We start from the raw sequence: 18,930 nt of genomic DNA, 5'->3' as shown, positions 1-18,930 counted from the left end.
GTCAAATTTCGCAGTTAACTATCGCTTCTAAACATGCTTATCAACCTATTGTAGCTTCTTACAAGATGACCTTTACTACGTCAAGCCAATCATAAAAAGGAAGGTATGCATGAGGTTCAATACATTATTTAAAACAAAAAACTTTTAAACAATGGGTCAAGTACTGTTTGTTTTGTTGTTTAATCCAAAGCTACACAATGGACTATCTGTGCTATTCCAACTACCTGTATTATAAGTGACTTACCACTGTTGTTGTTTGTTTTGAATTTCGCGCAAAGCTACACGAGGGCTATCTGCACTAGCCGTCTCTAATTTAGCAATGTAAGACAAGAGGGAAGGCAGCTAGTCCTCACCACCCACCGCCAACTCTTTTACCAACGAATAGTGGGATTGATTGTCACATAATAACGCCCCCACGGCTGAAAGGGCAAGCATGTTTGATTCGATCCCGCGACCCGCAGATTGCGCCCTAACCACCTGGCCTGACTTACCACTGAGCCACAACTGTAATAACAGAATAGGTATTTATGTCACTATTACATTTTGGGTTGGTAAGTAAAAGAAGACTTCTAAATTGAAACTACCACAATTTATCAATGTATATGATGGTGAGGAATATATAAATGTGACAGTTAAAAGTCCAACCCAGACACAAGTAGTCTTGCATTCATTACCCCACTGACCATTTTTAAAAGATTAAGTGCTAAGTGTGTTTATGAAATAGTTCATGAAATATATGCATGTTCTGATCATAAAATATTGTATACTAATAACTACCGAAGTATGTTAAATACGTACAGTTAAATAGCCTTAATATATATGTATATATATTTTTTTGTCTTTATTATGATGGAAAATCTAGGTAATATATTTTCACTTAATACATTGTTCCTAATATACACAACTTTAACACTTCATTTTCCTGAACCTTATTATTAATATTACAATATCTTTAAGTAAAGTAAAACTTAAAACTTATTACTGCTTGTAGTGTATACAAAGTCCAGAAGGGCATGCTTCTCTTCTTGCATACTGCCAATTTTTTTATTTAATGACACCATAATCAAAGTATACATTTTGGGATTTGTTGAAACAATCTCGATTACTACCCTCTCAAAAAGAGATGAAATTGTTGAGTGAAGGAGGGTAATTTCTTCTTAATATCAGAAAGTTAAACCACTGGGAGATTTTTCTAGTTGATACAAAAGCTGTAAGCCACTCCTACCTAACTCTTGTCTTCAGCTGTGGATGAAAAGAAGTAAAAACAGAAGGCAGATGTGATGACAAACCTTGAGGACATGACATAGCCAAATAAACATTAGGCTTCATTTGCTCTTAAGGTGAGACAAGATAAATTATTTTCAGGATCTTGAAAAGCAAAGCAACAACACAAAATTATGTTTCTATTAAATTTTTCTCTGATCATTCTTCGAGGTAATGCTTAAAGTCAAAATGTTTCTAGACAAGAGGCAGTCAGTCAAAGAACAAATATCAAAAGGTGTCTTGGAAAAGTGATTAAACATAAAGCATGGTACAGAACTACTCAGAATCTCATAAATTCAGCCTCTTCCCAAAAGCCAATAATTCATAGAGCTTTGAAAACAATTAATAAGAAGAAAATAATGTTGAATGTAAATTAACAGAAAACTTGTGGAGAAGGTGTAATGCAACTCAGTACTTTTAAAAAAGCTTAAAGGAATCACATGGTAGTTTCAAATGTTGAAAAGTGTTTTAACAGGAAGCATTAGAAGGTTAACTCCTTAGTTCAGTTGATACAGCATTCGCCAAGTGTGTAAAAAGTTGCAAGTTCAAATACTGCAAGTGGGAGATGTAATAAAATCCAAATTATCACAATAATTAAACTACTAAAGCTCTTACGAAGATAAGCACAAACTTTAAGCAATGATCAAGTTAGCATAACATAAATTGAAGTAAGAACTGAAAACAAAGCTTTGAACTCCACTTATTTTGGAAGGCTCTCAGTAAAAGTTCAGGTTCGTGGTTTATGTTGGGATTAGATAGTAGGAGAAAAATTTTGAACATCAATCCATACGTTACCTCAGTTCAGTCACAAAATCATCATCTATATAATTTCTGAGTATCAAATTATGGCTACCAATAAAAGATTAGAATGAAGAAAATATCCCTCTCAAAAACGGAATTCTTCTGATTTTACTAAAAGTTAAAGACGAAAGTGGGAGCTATTCCAACTGGGTCAGTAATGGCATCCACAGAATAAAAAGCCCAAAATTAGAGAATTGTCAAGGTTTCAAAAACAAAGAGTGCTATGACCCTTAAAACACCTAGATTTTTACAGTGCAAACTTTTGACTTTGTCTGTTATTAATTTATGACAAAGGTACCTACTTATTGAATTTCCATTTAACTTCTGAACAAGCCAATTCCTAAACAGTGAAATAATTCACTGCTACATATTACAGAATATTGAGATTCACTTTTCTAATTTTGTCATAATAAAAATAAATATGAAGCCCAATTTATCACTGGATTCACCATTTGTCACTGAGTTAAACCAGTTTTGGAAATTATAACCCTCATCAGTACCCATAAATAAAGGCAAAGCAAAAGAACAAAGATAGACTTCATATTGCAATGGAGTGTATATTATATGTATGGTGTTTTGAGTTGTCTTTTACTTGATACAGTGAAGCTACATTCATACAGGATTTGAAGAATACGTAACACTGGTGCTATTAATTTATTCTTCGAAGTTACTAAGCAGACAAGCTGATTAAAATTCCAAGATCTTTTGTCAGTTACGTACAACCATATTTGTTAACTGCTACAATCATACTGATGTACAACCATATTTGGTAACTGCTACAATCATACTGATGTACAACCATATTTGTTAACTGCTACAATCATACTGATGTACAACCATATTTGGTAACTGCTACAATCATACTGATGTACAACCATATTTGTTAACTGCTACAATCATACTGATGTACAACCATATTTGGTAACTGCTACAATCATACTGATGTACAACCATATTTGGTAACTGCTACAATCATACTGATGTACAACCATATTTGGTAACTGCTACAATCATACTGATGTATAACCATATTTTGTTACTGCTACAATCAGACAGAAGGAACGTGCAAAATCATAAAATACATTACAAAACATTTGCTGTAATGGACAGAAAGATAGGATTTTGAGACAAGTGAAGAAAATTGCCAAACTTCATTAAAAAAACACTGCTGCAATAATACCATACAAATAGGAAAAACTAATCTCACAATGTAACTGGATGATTAATAGCATTCTATGTTAATTACAGACACAAAAGGAATGTTAAAATGTCTATTTAAAAGCATTAGAATTAATTTATTTTGTAATATGGCTGCTAATGACCAACTCACTATAGGTGAAATATATATCAAAACATACTGAAACATTTTTTTAAAAACCTAATAAAAACAAATATTTATTCTGGTGCAGTCTAACAGTTAAAAGCAGTTAGCTAATGCAATATGCACTTTCCATACAAGGCAGGATGAAAAATACTTCATTTGAACAAAGCAATACAATAAAACAGTGAAATATTTTTAATCAAAAGCTATTTTTTTTGTATTAATAAAAGTTGCACAAGAAACAATGTAAGAAGGTGAGGTGCTCCATGAAATCTTGGAAGTGCTAAGTATGAATACACAAAGATTGAGAGGAAAACACAAAATTCAATAAGGTGGCAAAAATAAACGTTGATACAGAAACAAAAAAAGTAAAGAATAATATTTGACTGGGAAAATCAACCAAATCAAAAGCTACAAGCCAAATCAACCAAAACAAAAGCTACAAGCCAAATCAACCAAAACAAAAGCTACAAGCCAAATCAACCAAAACAAAAGCTACAAGCCAAATCAACCAAAACAAAAGCTACAAGAGCAATCAACCAAAACAAAAGACTACAAAATAATCAACTAAAACGAAAAAAGAAGCAAACTAAACAAAACTACAAAACAAATTATCTAAAATGAAAGCTACAAAAAAGCAACAAAATCTACTTTAGCAAAGATCAGATACATGTAAAAAAGATTTTATAGTAATTTTAATGGTTTCTGAAGCTAAAATATAATATGCAGGCTAATTCTAAATGATTTTAAAATGATCATGACAAAACGATGATGTGGAAAATTATAATCAGCTGAAAATAATGTTTACTAAAAATTAAAAATTCCTTTGAGATGCAGAATCAAGTTTATGGTACTAAAAGAATATGAAAGTAACAATAAAGATGGTTTTCTGAGGGTAAATAGGTTTATATAGTCACAAATCAATTTCTTATAATCAATAGACGTTCATTAAAGAATAACGATCATGAGTGTTGGTCAATTTTAAGTGATAGTTTAAGAGCTTGAGTATTATAAATCTAACGAAATGTTAATATACCATTAAAAATAAATATCCCATAATAGCAAAATAAAATTCTATACACAACACAAATACTTCAGAAACTAGAAAGGCACAGAGAAAATGTAAATCCTATATACTTTTGCCACAGACCTATGTGTTCACAGATTCTCACCAGTTACAAGATGCTGCACTTTAATGAGTACAGCTGGGGGAACAACTTGTTGTAGGTCTCTTTCTCTGGATGGTTCTTATGCCTCAAATTGATACATATTTCTTTGTTTTCCAATGACATTAAGTAGAAGAGATGTCAGTCTTGGAAATTCTAAAACTCCAATTTGAACACCTGTTTAAGACCCGAGTGTATAAATATTTTACATTGGACAGAACTGATAGATAAAGACCAGACTGACATCATACTTCCTACAAAATGCCAAGCAGTGTCAAGATGTAGTTCTGATAAATTCTGTTCCAGCAATACTCTATATTGGCTGTGATTGTCATTTTACTTGCTGATTTGAATATTCAAAATTGTTTTAACAGAACATACCTAACACTCTGCACAGGATGTAGAGATACACTAAACGTAATTTGACTCACATAACAGATTCATAGCAGAGTAAAATTCAGAAACAAATTGCTTTTGAAAGATATCACCGAAAATGACACGTACACTAATTCAAATACAAGAATCAAAATTAAGAGTTTATAGCAGCAATATGTAAATACATATGTGATTTCTTTACGAGTATTTTAAATATATGAAACGTAGTGACTTACCCACTGGATTCCAAGTTCTTCAGATTTAACTACCTGTACAACAGAACATAAAATGTAACTCGTACACTGACTATAACCTTGTTTACAAGTACTGAAAAAAAAAACAACTTTGCTAACTATGCTTATCAACCAAAACTTTGGAAATCTGAAACAATTTAGATTGAAAAAGCATTTTAATATATGTCAGAGATTTATTAATTACAAAAATTGAGCCTTCACTTAGTCTTTATGATTTTAATGGAGATTTGTAATGCACCATTGCTTTAAAAATCCCATTTTAGTAGAAATAATACAAGTGCATATTTTCACAGGCTACTTGCCCACCTGAAGTTGTTTTGCTCTTCATATGAAGTTTAATTGAGCACAAATGTTTTAATAATTATCTTTAGATACAAAATGCTTTGATAAACTTTTCAAATTAATTTTCTGAAATATTTTATGTCTATCTGCCTGTCTGTATTTTTCCATCCATCTACACTGACAATGTCACTGATGTCATTTTGAAATGTCTGAAATATAATACTGATCATCTAAGAAAACACACCACTATTTCTCAGGAGGGAATGAATCCATTAATAATATTTTTTATATATAAGTTGCACATCTATCGTGTTAAACTATTTACACACTTTAATATTTAACGTGACAAAGAAACTTGTGAAGACTTGTAAGTATGATTAATTATGATCTTCATCATGCAATAGTAGTTTCACCTTGCCTAACTAAGGTTTACTAACAAAACCTTTTAGGTGCTACTATAGGGTGCGGTCCATACAGATACTATCATCATCACCATTTTAATGATTCACTAAAACATAACATATATCTATCCATGTTTTTGTTCAGCAAATAATAATAATTTAATAAGTTGTGTGTTCCAAAAGAGTACCTTAAATTTAGGTTATAATTGTACTAGTTTTGATTGTTGGAATTCATTTCATTCCAATTATATTTGCCCCAAAAAATGTTTTGTAATGGTATTTTGTGCTTTATTAGTTTAAAAGCATTATTTATAATAAATGTCACAAATTGCAAGTAAACAAAAGTTAAAATGTTAATGATGGTATTATCTGTGTAGACCAAACACTGTAGTGTAAATATCTTTGTAGACTGCATGCACACTATAGTAGCACCATCTTTTATCTGTTGCTATAACTAAAAAAAACAACAACTAAATTTAGGTTTTCCATTAAAAATACATTCATTAAAACACCTACATTAATTCTTCACATAAATTTGAAAGAGATTTCAGCATATTTTTTAACACGATACCAGTAGTTGATATATATGTTAGAATGGAAAAAGTTCCTTTAAATCCCGAGAAAATATCCTGCACACCAAAACTGATTGTAAACTAAGTAAAACAGTGGAAGTATTAATTCACCATTGAACTTATGGAAAGTAATCACATGCACAGAAAATACAAATATTTAGAATGTTTATCTATGGTTAAGCAAATATCTCCTCCTCAAAAAGCTAATTATCATAATATATGATTTTAATCTTAGGAAATCAAACATCATTGCAATATCATATTTTGTCAAGCAAGCGTTAACATAGAAGGAGTACGCCTAGTTTTAATTCTTTCTACAATCAGTCATTGTTGAGGTAGGAGAGAAACTAAGTATATCATTATTAGACGGTACAAAAACTGATACCACACAATGCTAAAAATTGGTCACTTAAAAGTGCAAAAGAATTTTTACTGCTTAAAACAAATACTGCAAACAAATAAACGAAAAGAAACTAGAGAGTACAGAAATAGTGTATTTACACAATTAAAGCCTGCTATTTTAATATAAAGGAACAGAGTTCCTATTCAAAGTTGTTGTGACACCTTTCTTAATGATACATTTTTCCTTCCTTAGATAAACGTTCAAAACAAAACCTAAACCAATTAATTATAACTGGATGATAAGACTTGGTCACATACTTACATCTCTTTTTCTCTTGCTTGCAACACCTATAAATAGAAGAATTAATTATTAAATCAAGCAAAAATGTGAACTTCTCAATAACCTAGAATTATTTTTGCCAAATAATTAATACAGTAACAAGCACCAAAGCTCATATGTTGAAACATCATATACAAAAAGGATGCACCCCTTGTAGTTTTCATAGCATTAAGATATCTTGTTTTAATGAAATAAAGTATACAGAAAAGCTTTATGGAACTAACGTGTTAACTTCTGATGTTACTAATAACTGATAAAACTAACAACGAAAATGGGTTTAGTTCAGCACAATTTCTAAAGTTAATTACCAAGATGATACAGAAAAGGTTTATAATATCCATCTTAATGACATGACTGAAATTTCAAGATATATTAAATTCACTTTTTATTTTCATATACACATTAAAAAAAAACACTTTAAACTCTAACAAAAAATATAAAAGAATTTACTTCTGTTTTCATCACTGGTCAGTACCCTTTGCTGGGGTAAACCATCATATTGAATATATGTGGTATCTGTGATTGGGAGGGCTTCATTGTCAGAAAAACTACCACAATCCTACAACAACAAAAAAATCATTTTAAAGATTAATTACATCACAAAGAAGTGTATATTTTATTGATATTGGAATCAATTTCCATTTAGATGAAATATAAATTATAGCATTAACACAATACAGTGAAATTAACATGTATTTAGATATATTATACTAGAAAACAAAAACATGTAACATAATATAATAAAAAATACACATACCTAGTTAATGTGGATCATATACAAATATTTCTCAAGTACAATTTATAACATATTAGGAAACAGAATTTCAAAATGCAAAAGTTCATTCATCAGACAATATTCTTTGAGAAGCAACTGCTTATACTGAAGTATCTTCTCAGAGATTAATGATTTTGATTTGCAGTTCACATTTCTTTTATAGTGTCAGATACAAAATTTCTTCATTATTGAAAATAACAAAGGTGAAAAAGTGGATAACAGAAAACTAATTGGCCCATTAAGGTCACTTGTCAACAATCTAAAATTACTTTCTTTTGGTGTCACTCTTGTAGAGCTTAGTGATTAGTGGTATTTGCTAATCAATTAATCGATGGCCCCAATAATAAATTACATTCAATGAATCAATTAGTACAGCCACCAAGGTGCATATAAGTAAAAAAAAAAGGAGGAAAAAATGGCATCAGGTGCCATTTACCTTCCCTCTTCAGTTAAAAAAAAATGTTGGTGATGGGTGCTGTCATACTGTTGCCTTCCCTCTACTCAACAGTTCAAAACAAATAATCAAAAAAAGAATGTTGAAAGTGAGTGCTGCAGTTGGTTACTTTCCCTCTAGTGATCAGATTAAAATTAATGAAAATTACACGTAGTCTTAGCAGCTTTGCCATAAAGATAAGGTGAGCAAATTTGTTAGCAATGGGGATCAAACCCAAGACTTTTGAATCAGAAGCTCCCTCCTCCACATCACCAAAGCTGAACAACCTCAAAGTTAAAAAACAACAACAATTAACAAATATAACAGCAATATTTAGAATAATAAAAACAGTAATAATTGGAAACACTAATTAATGTAATTGCTGCTCATAGGTAATTAATTAAACCACCCAGCTCAACATAAAAAATGAATTATTCTAGCATGACACTTAGATATGTGGCATAATCTAAACTGTAATAGTCTGAAACTAATTTTGATTAGGTGATTACTTTTGCAAGTTGTTTAGCTTAACGATCTTGAATTAATCAAAAATAATAATGAGAAATCATAATGGCAATATTTCAATAACTTGGGAAGCTGTAATAATCTAAAAAGTAATAATCAGAAAACACTAACTTCAATAAGTTGATTATGTTTTGTGACATTAATCAATTCAATTGTATTGTTTGTTTGTTTTTTGAATTTCGTGCAAAGCTACACAAGGGCTATCTGTGCTAGCCGTCCCTAATTTAGCAGTGTGCGACTAGAGGGAAGGCAGCTAGTCATCACCACCAACTCTTGGGCTACATTTTTACCAACAAATAGTGGGATTGACCATCACATTATAACGCCCCCACGACGAGCATGTTTGGTGTGACAGGGATTCGAACCCGCAACCCGCAGATTGCGAGTCGAGTGCCCTAACCACCTGGCCATGCCGGGCCCAATTCAATTGTAATTTCAACTGATTATTTTTACATGATACTAATCAATATAATTGATACTCAAAGGTTATCACTTATATTGATTAATTAACCTAATCATCCAGCTCTACAGGAGAGAGAATTTTAGTAAATGTACAAGTAGACCTATAAGTGTTTTTGTTTTTTCCCTTACTATCTCACAAAAAAGTATAAAGTCCTTTCTATGTTCTGATCATATAACTAGCCACTTATTTCACAGAATTTTAAATACTTGTTCCTTGAATGCATATTACATGACAGAGAAAAACTTAATATGGATTTAATTAAGCAAAATGGTCAGTTTCTAAGATTTTTTTTCCTCATTTGCCTATAATTCTTTCAGTGGACTGAGGGGGAAAAAAGAGCATCTTTTCAATTTATTTAAATAGAAACACTGGTTTGTCAAATCCTATTTCAATCCTGATTATCTGATTTAAAATTAAATTTACAATTTGAGAATAACATGTGCAATGAATTCTCAGCCATGACCCAGCAGCATTCCTAAATAGAAATTTTTAAACCTTAAGTTCTTACCTTCTTTTATTATGACTCAGTAAAATTCATACAGCAAACATATTGAAAAATAATTATAACTTTTAATCAATTAGACAACACAGAGCAAATTTTATATGAATTTTACTTCTTGTTGTACTCTGCCCCTAGTGAAAACTTTAATTCTTCCAGAAGAAAGCACCAACAGTTGTTAATTTTCTGGGTGCTAATTATATTTTAATATTAAAATATTACTTGTACTAGAGAATTATCATAGGTATATATTATTACACACAAGACATGGATTTAATTCAGAACTCATTAAAAAAACCAAATTGATGTTTTAGTTACCAAAAACTTGTTAAAAATTAGTTATAGAGAAGACATACCTGAGGTAGAACCTCCATCTGTTGAGAAGCATAAGGCATATTGTAGGGCACATCTCTAGTTTTGTCTGTAACATAATGGATTTACATTAAAATTACTGATAATTAGTCAAATACACTGAAAGACTTATACTGCAGTAAAAGACTAGGTACTTTTATTCCACTCATAACAATAATTTATTTTCAACACTAACATACAATGTATTCAATATGTTCACATAGTCAGACCATAACCTCATGTTAGCTCCTTAAAATGTGAGCTATTTCATCATGATTGAATATGTAAGTGTACTTCTTCTGACTAGCTTCATGCTATCAATACAAGCACTTACTTTTGATTCTTCCATTGCGATTAGCTGTCTGTTAAAGTTCACATTGTTTGTCATTAATACCAGAAAAATAAGCACACATTTTGCCTCTCTATTACAGTTCTTCAAAAACTTCAGTTGGTAACAATATGTATTTAACTTTTCTTCAATGCACAAAGTACTAGTCAATATCTAAAAAATAATAATAATAATAATCCTATAAACATCAAAATTTTCATATGTAAACACATATACCACTTAAACATACATACATATCATGTGGTATATCAAGATATAAAAAAATCTGTTATTAAAAGTCTGACCTTAAGATCCTAGTGCTCCGAGATCAACAATCTTAATAAGCGATAAAGAGCACACTGATTGAATAATGATTAAAAGATTAGATGAGTTTGTTCAGTCTTGTTGAAGGGTTTAATATTACAGCATGCCAAAGGCATTAGATGTCTGCCCATTCTCAGTAGAACCAGTAGATTTGAAGCTGATGAAGGCCTTTCTGCAGTTGAAGTTGTTTTGAGGGGTGACTGAATGCTGAGAAGGCAAGAACAATCTTAATAAGCGATAAAGAGCACACTGATTGAATAATGAATTATATATGATTAAAAGATTAGATGAGTTTGTTCAGTCTTGTTGAAGGGTTTAATATTACAGCATGCCAAAGGCATTAGATCTTTGCCCATTCTCAGTAGAACCAGTAGATTTGAAGCTGATGAAGGCCTTTCTGCAGTTGAAGTTGTTTTGAGGGGGTGGTTGAATGCTGGGAAGGCAAGAACAAGACATCTGCCATCAACAATGCCCCAAGGGACTCTGATGGCCCATACCACCATGAGAAGGAGAATGGTAACCAGGCGCTAGCTGGCGGTGAAGGTCTCACTGCTTATAACACCACCACCATCACTAATAATGGCAAGGGTCTTCACTTTCACAATCAGCCAAGTACCAACCAAGGCTACCCAGAATATAGCTGATCCAAATCACAGGACCTCTGCACTATCATCAGTTGAACAACCATTGACTAAGAAGTTCTGCAAAGACAGCTGAGGATGAACCTGCCCATCATGGTCCTGACAGTACATCAGATTTAGTTACTAAAGTGGTATTGTCAAGAGATAGTTGCAAAGACAGCTGAGGATGAACCTGCCTATCATGGTCCTGACAGTGCATCAGATTTAGTTACTAAAGTGGTATTTTCAAGAGATAGTCGTCAAATGGACTAAGGCCTAGGACATGTAAAACTGGGAAGAAGATTGACTGTGGTGGAACTCAATGCCACCTTCCTAATCGGAAGAGGTCTGCCAGCTTCGAACAGAGCTGTCCCAAACCAAAAGAGCCTGAAAAATAATCAGGGATATCATAGTGCTGTCATTTTATAGGATGAGAAAAGTCAGACTTCCTTACTGCTGTTGAGGTAGGTGTACACTTTTTATTTATTTATTTTTTCTTCTTAAATTAAGGGTTCCACATATTTTACATATATCTGCATTTCTTTTTTATCTTAATTTTATTTCCTACTTCAGTAAAGAGATTTAGCTTTGTTTTGCTATATATTTATGTAAAAGTTTTTATTCTAAGGTGTTTTGATTCATCATTAATTGTAAAGGGCTTAATTTTATGTATGAATCTTATTTGTAAAATGTTATATTTTCATTGTTGGTACCATTGTTAAAGGATTTAATCTTGTATTGTTTCATTTTGTTGCTTTATATGATGATAACTTGACAATTATACCTTTGTTAAAGGCTTTGTATTGTAATGTTGTGCTTGGTATTAAAATTTAGTTTTGTATTCTTTGGTGTGAATTGTGGTTATTAAGGGTATCAGCATGTATTACTTTAATGAATGTGTTGTGTGTGTTAAAGTTCGATGTGTATGTTAATGTGTTTTCATAGTTCCTATTAAATATGTACTATATGTTATTATCTGTTCATTATGAAGTGACTATTATCAAAGTATTGGTATTCTTTGTTACAGGGTTTTAACAATGAGTATGGTAATTATTGTTATAGTATTTATTAGTATAAATAATGTGATATACGTTAAGGAGTATTTTGACATGTGTTACATGATTTAATGTTAAAAAGGGTTGGTTGTAATTACTTCTGTGTATTTAAGGGGGTTTGTTTCCTTTTATATGTATTGTGCTTGAATTTCTTAGTGTTTATATTTTTCTTATTAAAAGGTTTACTTTTGTGGTATAGCTATTGTTTTATTGTTAAAAAGTTGATAATGCATGTTGCATGATTTTCTTTATTAAAAGGTTTTGTCTATTTGTAATTTTGCCAGTTTGCATATTTTTATTTTGTAATTCTTTGTTTTAGTATTATACTGATAAAGACAGGTTTTTATGTTTTGATTCTGTAGTGTAATCATTATTTTATCTGTGTTATAAAGCTGTTCTTTATGTATTATAAGTTTTTGTTAAAGGGTATCCATTATATATTAGGGTAACTAGTATACATATAAATGGTTCTTCTTCATGTATTGTATTTTTTTTAATCAAAGGATTGTGTTGTCTGTGTTGCATGCAAGTGTTTACAGCAGTGAGAAAAGATTACAGTACTCCCTGAATAGTGCATATGTTTAGATTGTATTTTTAACCAAGAAACTTTTGTAATTCTTCATAAAGTTAATAACAGATTTATTGACAGTTTAATGCATGTTTTCATAACTTTCAGTATTTTCCACTCTGATAAGATATTTTTTCTAGTATACTATGTATTTTTTTTAATTAATTCAGCCAGCTTGACTGAAATAACAAAAAATTCTAACTACACACAAGTTTTTGTCATCCTTGTAAAAAAAGATAACAGATCAGTAAGGCAATATTTCTCTTTGTTGGATCCATATTGATTTTGTGATATTTCACTATATGATTTTACAAAGCTCTTTTCAGTTTCTCTACAGTTTTTCAGAAATAAAAAAAACTGGTCTAATTCCTAGGGCAACTCATATAACCCCTTTTAAAATAGAAAAGTATTAGCAAATCGTCTATCCTCGGGCACGAACCTACTGTTAGTAAGATGTACACATTATCAGTCCAATTTAGACTTCCTTTTAAACAGTAAGACATTGTTAAAATATGCGAGGCTTGTATAAAAATGGCTATTATAATTGTTTTTTTGAGTGTATGTTTTTAATTTGCTTGTTCCCCACTCTAACTCCTGATATGATCCTACCCATGATAAGGTGGAACAGATACTCAAAATCCTAAAAACAGTATAAGTATGCGAGATTTTGAGCTTCCCCATTTTTGAAAATTATTTCTTTGCATATTCCCCACTCAAACAACTCCCCTTATAATCCTATGAAGGAGGCGAGGGTGGTACATACTTCCCTTATACAGTTACAGATACCCCAAAACCCCAAAAATAATACAAACAGGCAAGATTTCAAGTTCCCCTAGATTGCCTCATCCCCTTTTAACAATTATCAGCTGTTTCCTACTCTAAATGATTCCCCCTATAATCCAATAGAGAAGTCAGGTGGGACGCACCTTAAAATTGGTGTATAGTAAAGCTGGATAATTAGTGGAATTTGCTAACTGATTAATCACTGGGTTCATTAATCAATTATTCTCACATGAGACTTGGATAGTTGGAATAATCAAAAATAGTAGTGATTAGAAACTCTAATTTCAATTATTTGATAATTTTCATGAGTCATGACACTAATTAGTTAAGCCGAACAACCTTTGAATTAATTTAAAATAGTAATGAGAAATCATAATGGCAATATTACTTGAGCAGTTGAAATAATAAAAAACAGTAATAATCAGAAACATTAATTAATTGATCATGTTCCAGATATTAATTAATGCCCATAAATGATTTATTATATCAATTGATCAAACTAATTGCCAACTCTCATTGTAGTTTCTCCTTATTCTGTTATGGATTTTTAATGACGTTGCATAAACGTTATTCAAGGAGAACATAGACAAAAGTTATTCAACTGTTTATCATTTTGTGCAAAGTTCATTTAAGTAGAACACAGAAAATATAGGTATTCAACTGTTTTTCTTATCATTTATCAATCCTATTAACAATAATATTAAACATCTCAATCAAATCCTCTCTAACACTTTTTAACTATCCAAGTAATCAATATATTGCTGTTATGTCTATGTAATGGCAAAGCTACTAAAGATATCTGCCACTGTCACTAATTTTCAACTGCTGACTAGAGGAAAGGCAGCTGACTGGCAGCACCTACCACCAATTGTTTTTTTCTTTAAATTGTTGACAAGTCTTCAACTGTTGGTAAGGCAACCTCTGGCAACACCTGCAGCCAACTTTTTTGCTTGCACCTTTGGGGTTGTCAATTAATTGATTAACAAATACCATTAACTGCCAAGCTGTATTAATCAGTGACCTATACAATCAGGTTACAATCTTTTTAGTCCTGTATTCCATATTCCTGTGGATAGAACCTAAAATTCTATTTGTACTTCATTAGCAATAGCATACTTCTTTTTGAGCTTAAGAGACTGATAAACCAGAACATCAAGATCCATTTCTTCCATAACACAGCTATGGTTATTCCCATCAAAATTATAATTCAAATTACAATAATCCATAAAGAAAAATATGTCAATTATCATACATCTGCCTTATGCAGTGCCACTGAAACCTTTCACTCAATACCAGGGATTATCAGACTGGCTGAGATTACTTGACTTTATCTCAAATACGTTAAGATGTTATGTACAGTGTAAAGCAACTTTATTAAGGGGAAGTTCCTAATGAGTCAAAAATCTATCCTGTTTAACTATCTGCACATTATTTTGGTTGAGGCAGCCCCCTCACTAATTTAATTTAATGTTTTGGTAATAACATATATTTAGTGATGTCTGTCAGATGTCACAATACATAGTTAACATCACCTTTCCCTATCAATCATGCAGACTGCCATTCCTTAACACAAAGACCTGTGACAAAGTGGTTCTTGATTTACCAGTTACAAATGTACTCGGATACTTGGACCAGGTGGGATCCAACTACATGTATCTTTTAAACTTGGATAAATCTTTGTTTACATGAATTTTATGGCCGATTAACCCACAGCTAAATGCTCTGGACCTCACATGTAATGCACAACTGCTCAGACAATGTATCACGTGGAACACCTCCTTTGCAAAATATGCTTCATGATAAGCCTACTTTATTTTTCAACAGCTAATAATAAAGTGTTATAAACATGCATCACGAGAAAAACTATATGAATATTTTTATAATTTTTCATAACATAAACATAGAAAAGCTGCAATATCAAAGACTGATTACAAGAAACTATTCCAATATGTAATATGGAAGTATTACACAAAGAAAACATTTAAATTAACAAAGGAATATGATACAAAGATGACTAGCTATTTAGACAATAAGCAATAGTATCAAACAGCCTGTTGTTGCTTTTTAAAATTTGCTGGATAACTTTTGCATGATGTCTTGGATAACAGCATCAAATCAATGTCAAATAATAATGTGTTTAATATTTGTGTATTTCATACCTTTCTAGCTAATAGATGCAGAGAAGAATACGAAGGGAATAGACATTTCCAGGCATTCAGTGGACAATCTTCATTCCTTATGGTGTAACCTATGTACTTAAAGTTGGAACATTCATGACACCAATAAATGAAGACATTGTCAATGTTGGACCTATATGCTGTGTCCAGTACTAAAAGTAATAACCAGCATTTTGCATCACTTTCTTAGCACAAAATAAACTATTTTGTGAAATAATCTAACATCAAGTTTAGAAATTCAAAAAATATAGTAAATTGAAGCAAAATGTAAGTACATACTAGTTCTGCTTCATGCATAGAATGCATATTTTTCTACTGGATTTGTAAAACCCTATTATACTAGCAGTTTTACACAAATGTTCTAGTATATTTCTGTTTGGAAAAACACTATGTTATGAAAGAGTTGGTAGGGTAAAAACTTGAAACAGTAAACCTTTGCCTAGAAAATTTTAAATAAACTTTACACAAAGTCATTAAAAGTCCACAAAATAAAGGAAACTACAGTCCCATTTGAAGGCATGTCCTACCCTGACACCCCCACAGGATTTTAGGTAGTCAATTTAAATAGGAAACAAACAAAGAATTAGTTTTTATACAGATATGAGGCAATTTGAGATAGCTTGGACTCTCATCTATTAATAATATTTTAAGGGCTTGGGATGATTGTTATTATGTGGATTTCCCACAGTTTTCTAATCCTGGATGGGGGGTTGAGCTGATAACTACTATACAAAGGGAAAGAGAGACAAATATAGCAGTAATGCAATTATTCTACAACAGACAAGGTATAAACTATACGTAATAATTAACAAACTTCAGCTTCCTCACAGTGTTATTCTTCTTTAATTTCTAAATATTAATTTTAAAAAGGATCTTATTCCAATTTTTAAAATATATTTACAGGACACTAACACTGATAAATGCAAAAAAAAATCTCAAGCTGGAATGTGCTGCTGTGCTGAAAATTGCAATATAAATACTAAATTTGAAAACTTCAAGTTCAAGAAGTAAGCCATATATTACTAGTAGTAGTACTAAGTGCCAAAACAAACTTTTGATCTTCAATGCACTACCAGTAAATAGTACACTATTAAATGCCTGACTGCATTATCGCTCAGTAGTAGCACTATGAATTCCTGTATTGTTTACACTAACTCAGTGTTAAATTCGACGGCAGAGACATAGTCGACAATCCTCTGGACTGAAGCCTACACCACGGCAATTTTACCCCCGTACAAACGACTGACGGATAAATACACGTAGGCTGTGGCTATTATGGAATACAAAAATAGATGACGAACACATATGAAAAAATAACATTATTTAATATCTACCTTGTTGTTTATTTGCTATCTTGTTGAAACAATTTTGGAACACTTCGTATAAATGCATAGGCTCATCGTCATTTGTCGCCATGTTAACTGACTTGCTTCATGTCATTCATAATTGTTTGAAATAAGGACTCAAGATGCCAGCACTATCATATTTATTTTAAATTTTATTAACTTATTTTAGTAACAATTGTTTACCGACGTTGGTATCGTTCACAAACTAAAAAGAACGTGATATAAGAATCCGCGCATTTTTATAATATACCGATTTCTTAACTTTTTAAAGCAATTTTATTTGCTGGATTCAATTACATGCAGCTCAGCTAAATAAGTAACTGGAATGAATCAATACACCTATAAAGCTCGTAAATCAAAAGATGTTTGGTTTCATTGAAATAAGATATTTCGTTTCGTGGGGTAAAAAAAAAGGGGGGAAACATTGAATATTTTTGTTGCAAAAATTTATTTGTATTATTAAGGAAAACACTTTCCTTTCTGTATTGTTTTAACTTCATTTTACTTCGTACTACTACAAAGTTTTGGCTACTTGTGAGTACAATTTTGGTGTTGGCTATAATTGTTATTCACTTCAACTATTCTCATACAGCCATTTTTTTCTCTCCTAAATGGTCATATTTTGTAACTACTTGTTGCTCTTTTCTGTGTTATATGATATTTTTTCTTTATTTTTTTGCATTGGTATCGCTAATATGAATTATTTGTTTCTCTTGAAAAATACGAAAACTGCATATTGTTGCAACATTTTCTGTCCTTAGGCGGATCCTTTTATTTTATTCGGTTAAAATATTGCACGTACGCAGGGGGAGGGAGGTTCAAGGAGGTTCAGTTGAACCTCAAATTTTTGTGATGTAAAAAAAGTATGCTTATATGGTTATAGCGTAGCTGCTTATGGTATTTAACGTTTTCTACAAAGTCTAGATACTTCTGAGGAAGTATTAGCATTTTAAAACTTGAAATATTAGCATGCAATGGCTTCTGTTGACACTTTGTAATTAGAATCCCGAAGCCGTATTGCTATTGTTGGATTTTGTAAGCTGGATTCTTTACAGCGACATGTTGACGAAAAATTTCAACATTATACAAACAGCAAAACAGTCCACTTGTTTTAAAATAGTATATTAAAACAAGTCAGACGTTACGTTGTTGGTTATCACAGTTTGTCATTATATAAAAGACTGTTTTGTTTAGATATTATTGATTAACTTATTTCTGTGAGTTAATATTTTATTATTGTTTAGTTGTTGTTATAATATAAGTTAAAAACAGACGATTGTAGGAAGTTTTGTTAATAATTATTTGATGTTGAGACTATCCAATACATTGGCATCGAGAATATAGAAGTCGGGTAGACAAGTAATAAAGATGTAAATAGATGGGAGACAGACAACAGCAGACAGATAATAGTAAAGTTACAGGCCAAGTAATAGTTCGGCGAGAAGTTAACTACCGTAGACGTGATAGGCCTAACGTTTAATATTGTTACGTCTCCAGTCGTTAGTTAATTTTCCGTAACTTCGTTCCGACGAAACTTTAGCGACACAAGTCCTTTCTTAATAAACT

General features: G+C 31.4%; 1 protein-coding gene across 2 annotated transcripts; it reads right to left on the bottom strand.

Moving 5' to 3' along the window:
• Positions 1 to 688: 688 nt before the first annotated feature.
• LOC106458417 (protein daughterless-like) lies at positions 689 to 17,453 on the bottom strand. Of its 2 annotated transcripts, XM_022384623.1 has the most exons (7): positions 17,353 to 17,414; positions 16,001 to 16,170; positions 10,169 to 10,233; positions 7,568 to 7,676; positions 7,100 to 7,125; positions 5,163 to 5,195; positions 689 to 1,242 (listed from the first exon to the last, which is right to left on the bottom strand). In XM_022384623.1, exons 3-7 carry the CDS (start codon positions 10,205 to 10,207, stop codon positions 1,222 to 1,224), a joined length of 228 nt encoding a protein of 75 aa, XP_022240331.1. In that variant the 5' UTR covers positions 10,208 to 10,233; positions 16,001 to 16,170; positions 17,353 to 17,414; the 3' UTR covers positions 689 to 1,221. The 2 variants fall into 2 exon arrangements, with proteins under 2 accessions (XP_022240331.1, XP_022240330.1); XM_022384622.1 differs by lacking the exon at positions 16,001 to 16,170 and having other exon boundaries at positions 691 to 1,242; positions 17,353 to 17,453.
• Positions 17,454 to 18,930: the final 1,477 nt, after the last annotated feature.

The sequence above is a fragment of the Limulus polyphemus genome, unplaced genomic scaffold (genome assembly GCF_000517525.1).
Source record: "Limulus polyphemus unplaced genomic scaffold, Limulus_polyphemus-2.1.2 Scaffold459, whole genome shotgun sequence".
NCBI lineage: Eukaryota > Metazoa > Arthropoda > Merostomata > Xiphosura > Limulidae > Limulus > Limulus polyphemus.
This window is presented reverse-complemented; position numbering and strand designations above follow the sequence as displayed.

What these genes read in the sequence shown, in the direction of transcription:
- LOC106458417 (XM_022384622.1), bottom strand. Translation starts at nt 17,434, where the DNA reads ATGGCGACAAATGACGATGAGCCTATGCATTTATACGAAGTGTTCCAA. An exon ending in GATAGCAAATAAACAACAAG is followed by an intron (nt 10,234 to 17,352) that starts GTAGATATTAAA and finishes ATTATGTTACAG; the next exon opens with ACAAAACTAGAGATGTGCCC. An exon ending in AAGAACTTGGAATCCAGTGG is followed by an intron (nt 1,243 to 5,162) that starts GTAAGTCACTAC and finishes TTTCATCCACAG; the next exon opens with CTGAAGACAAGAGTTAGGTA.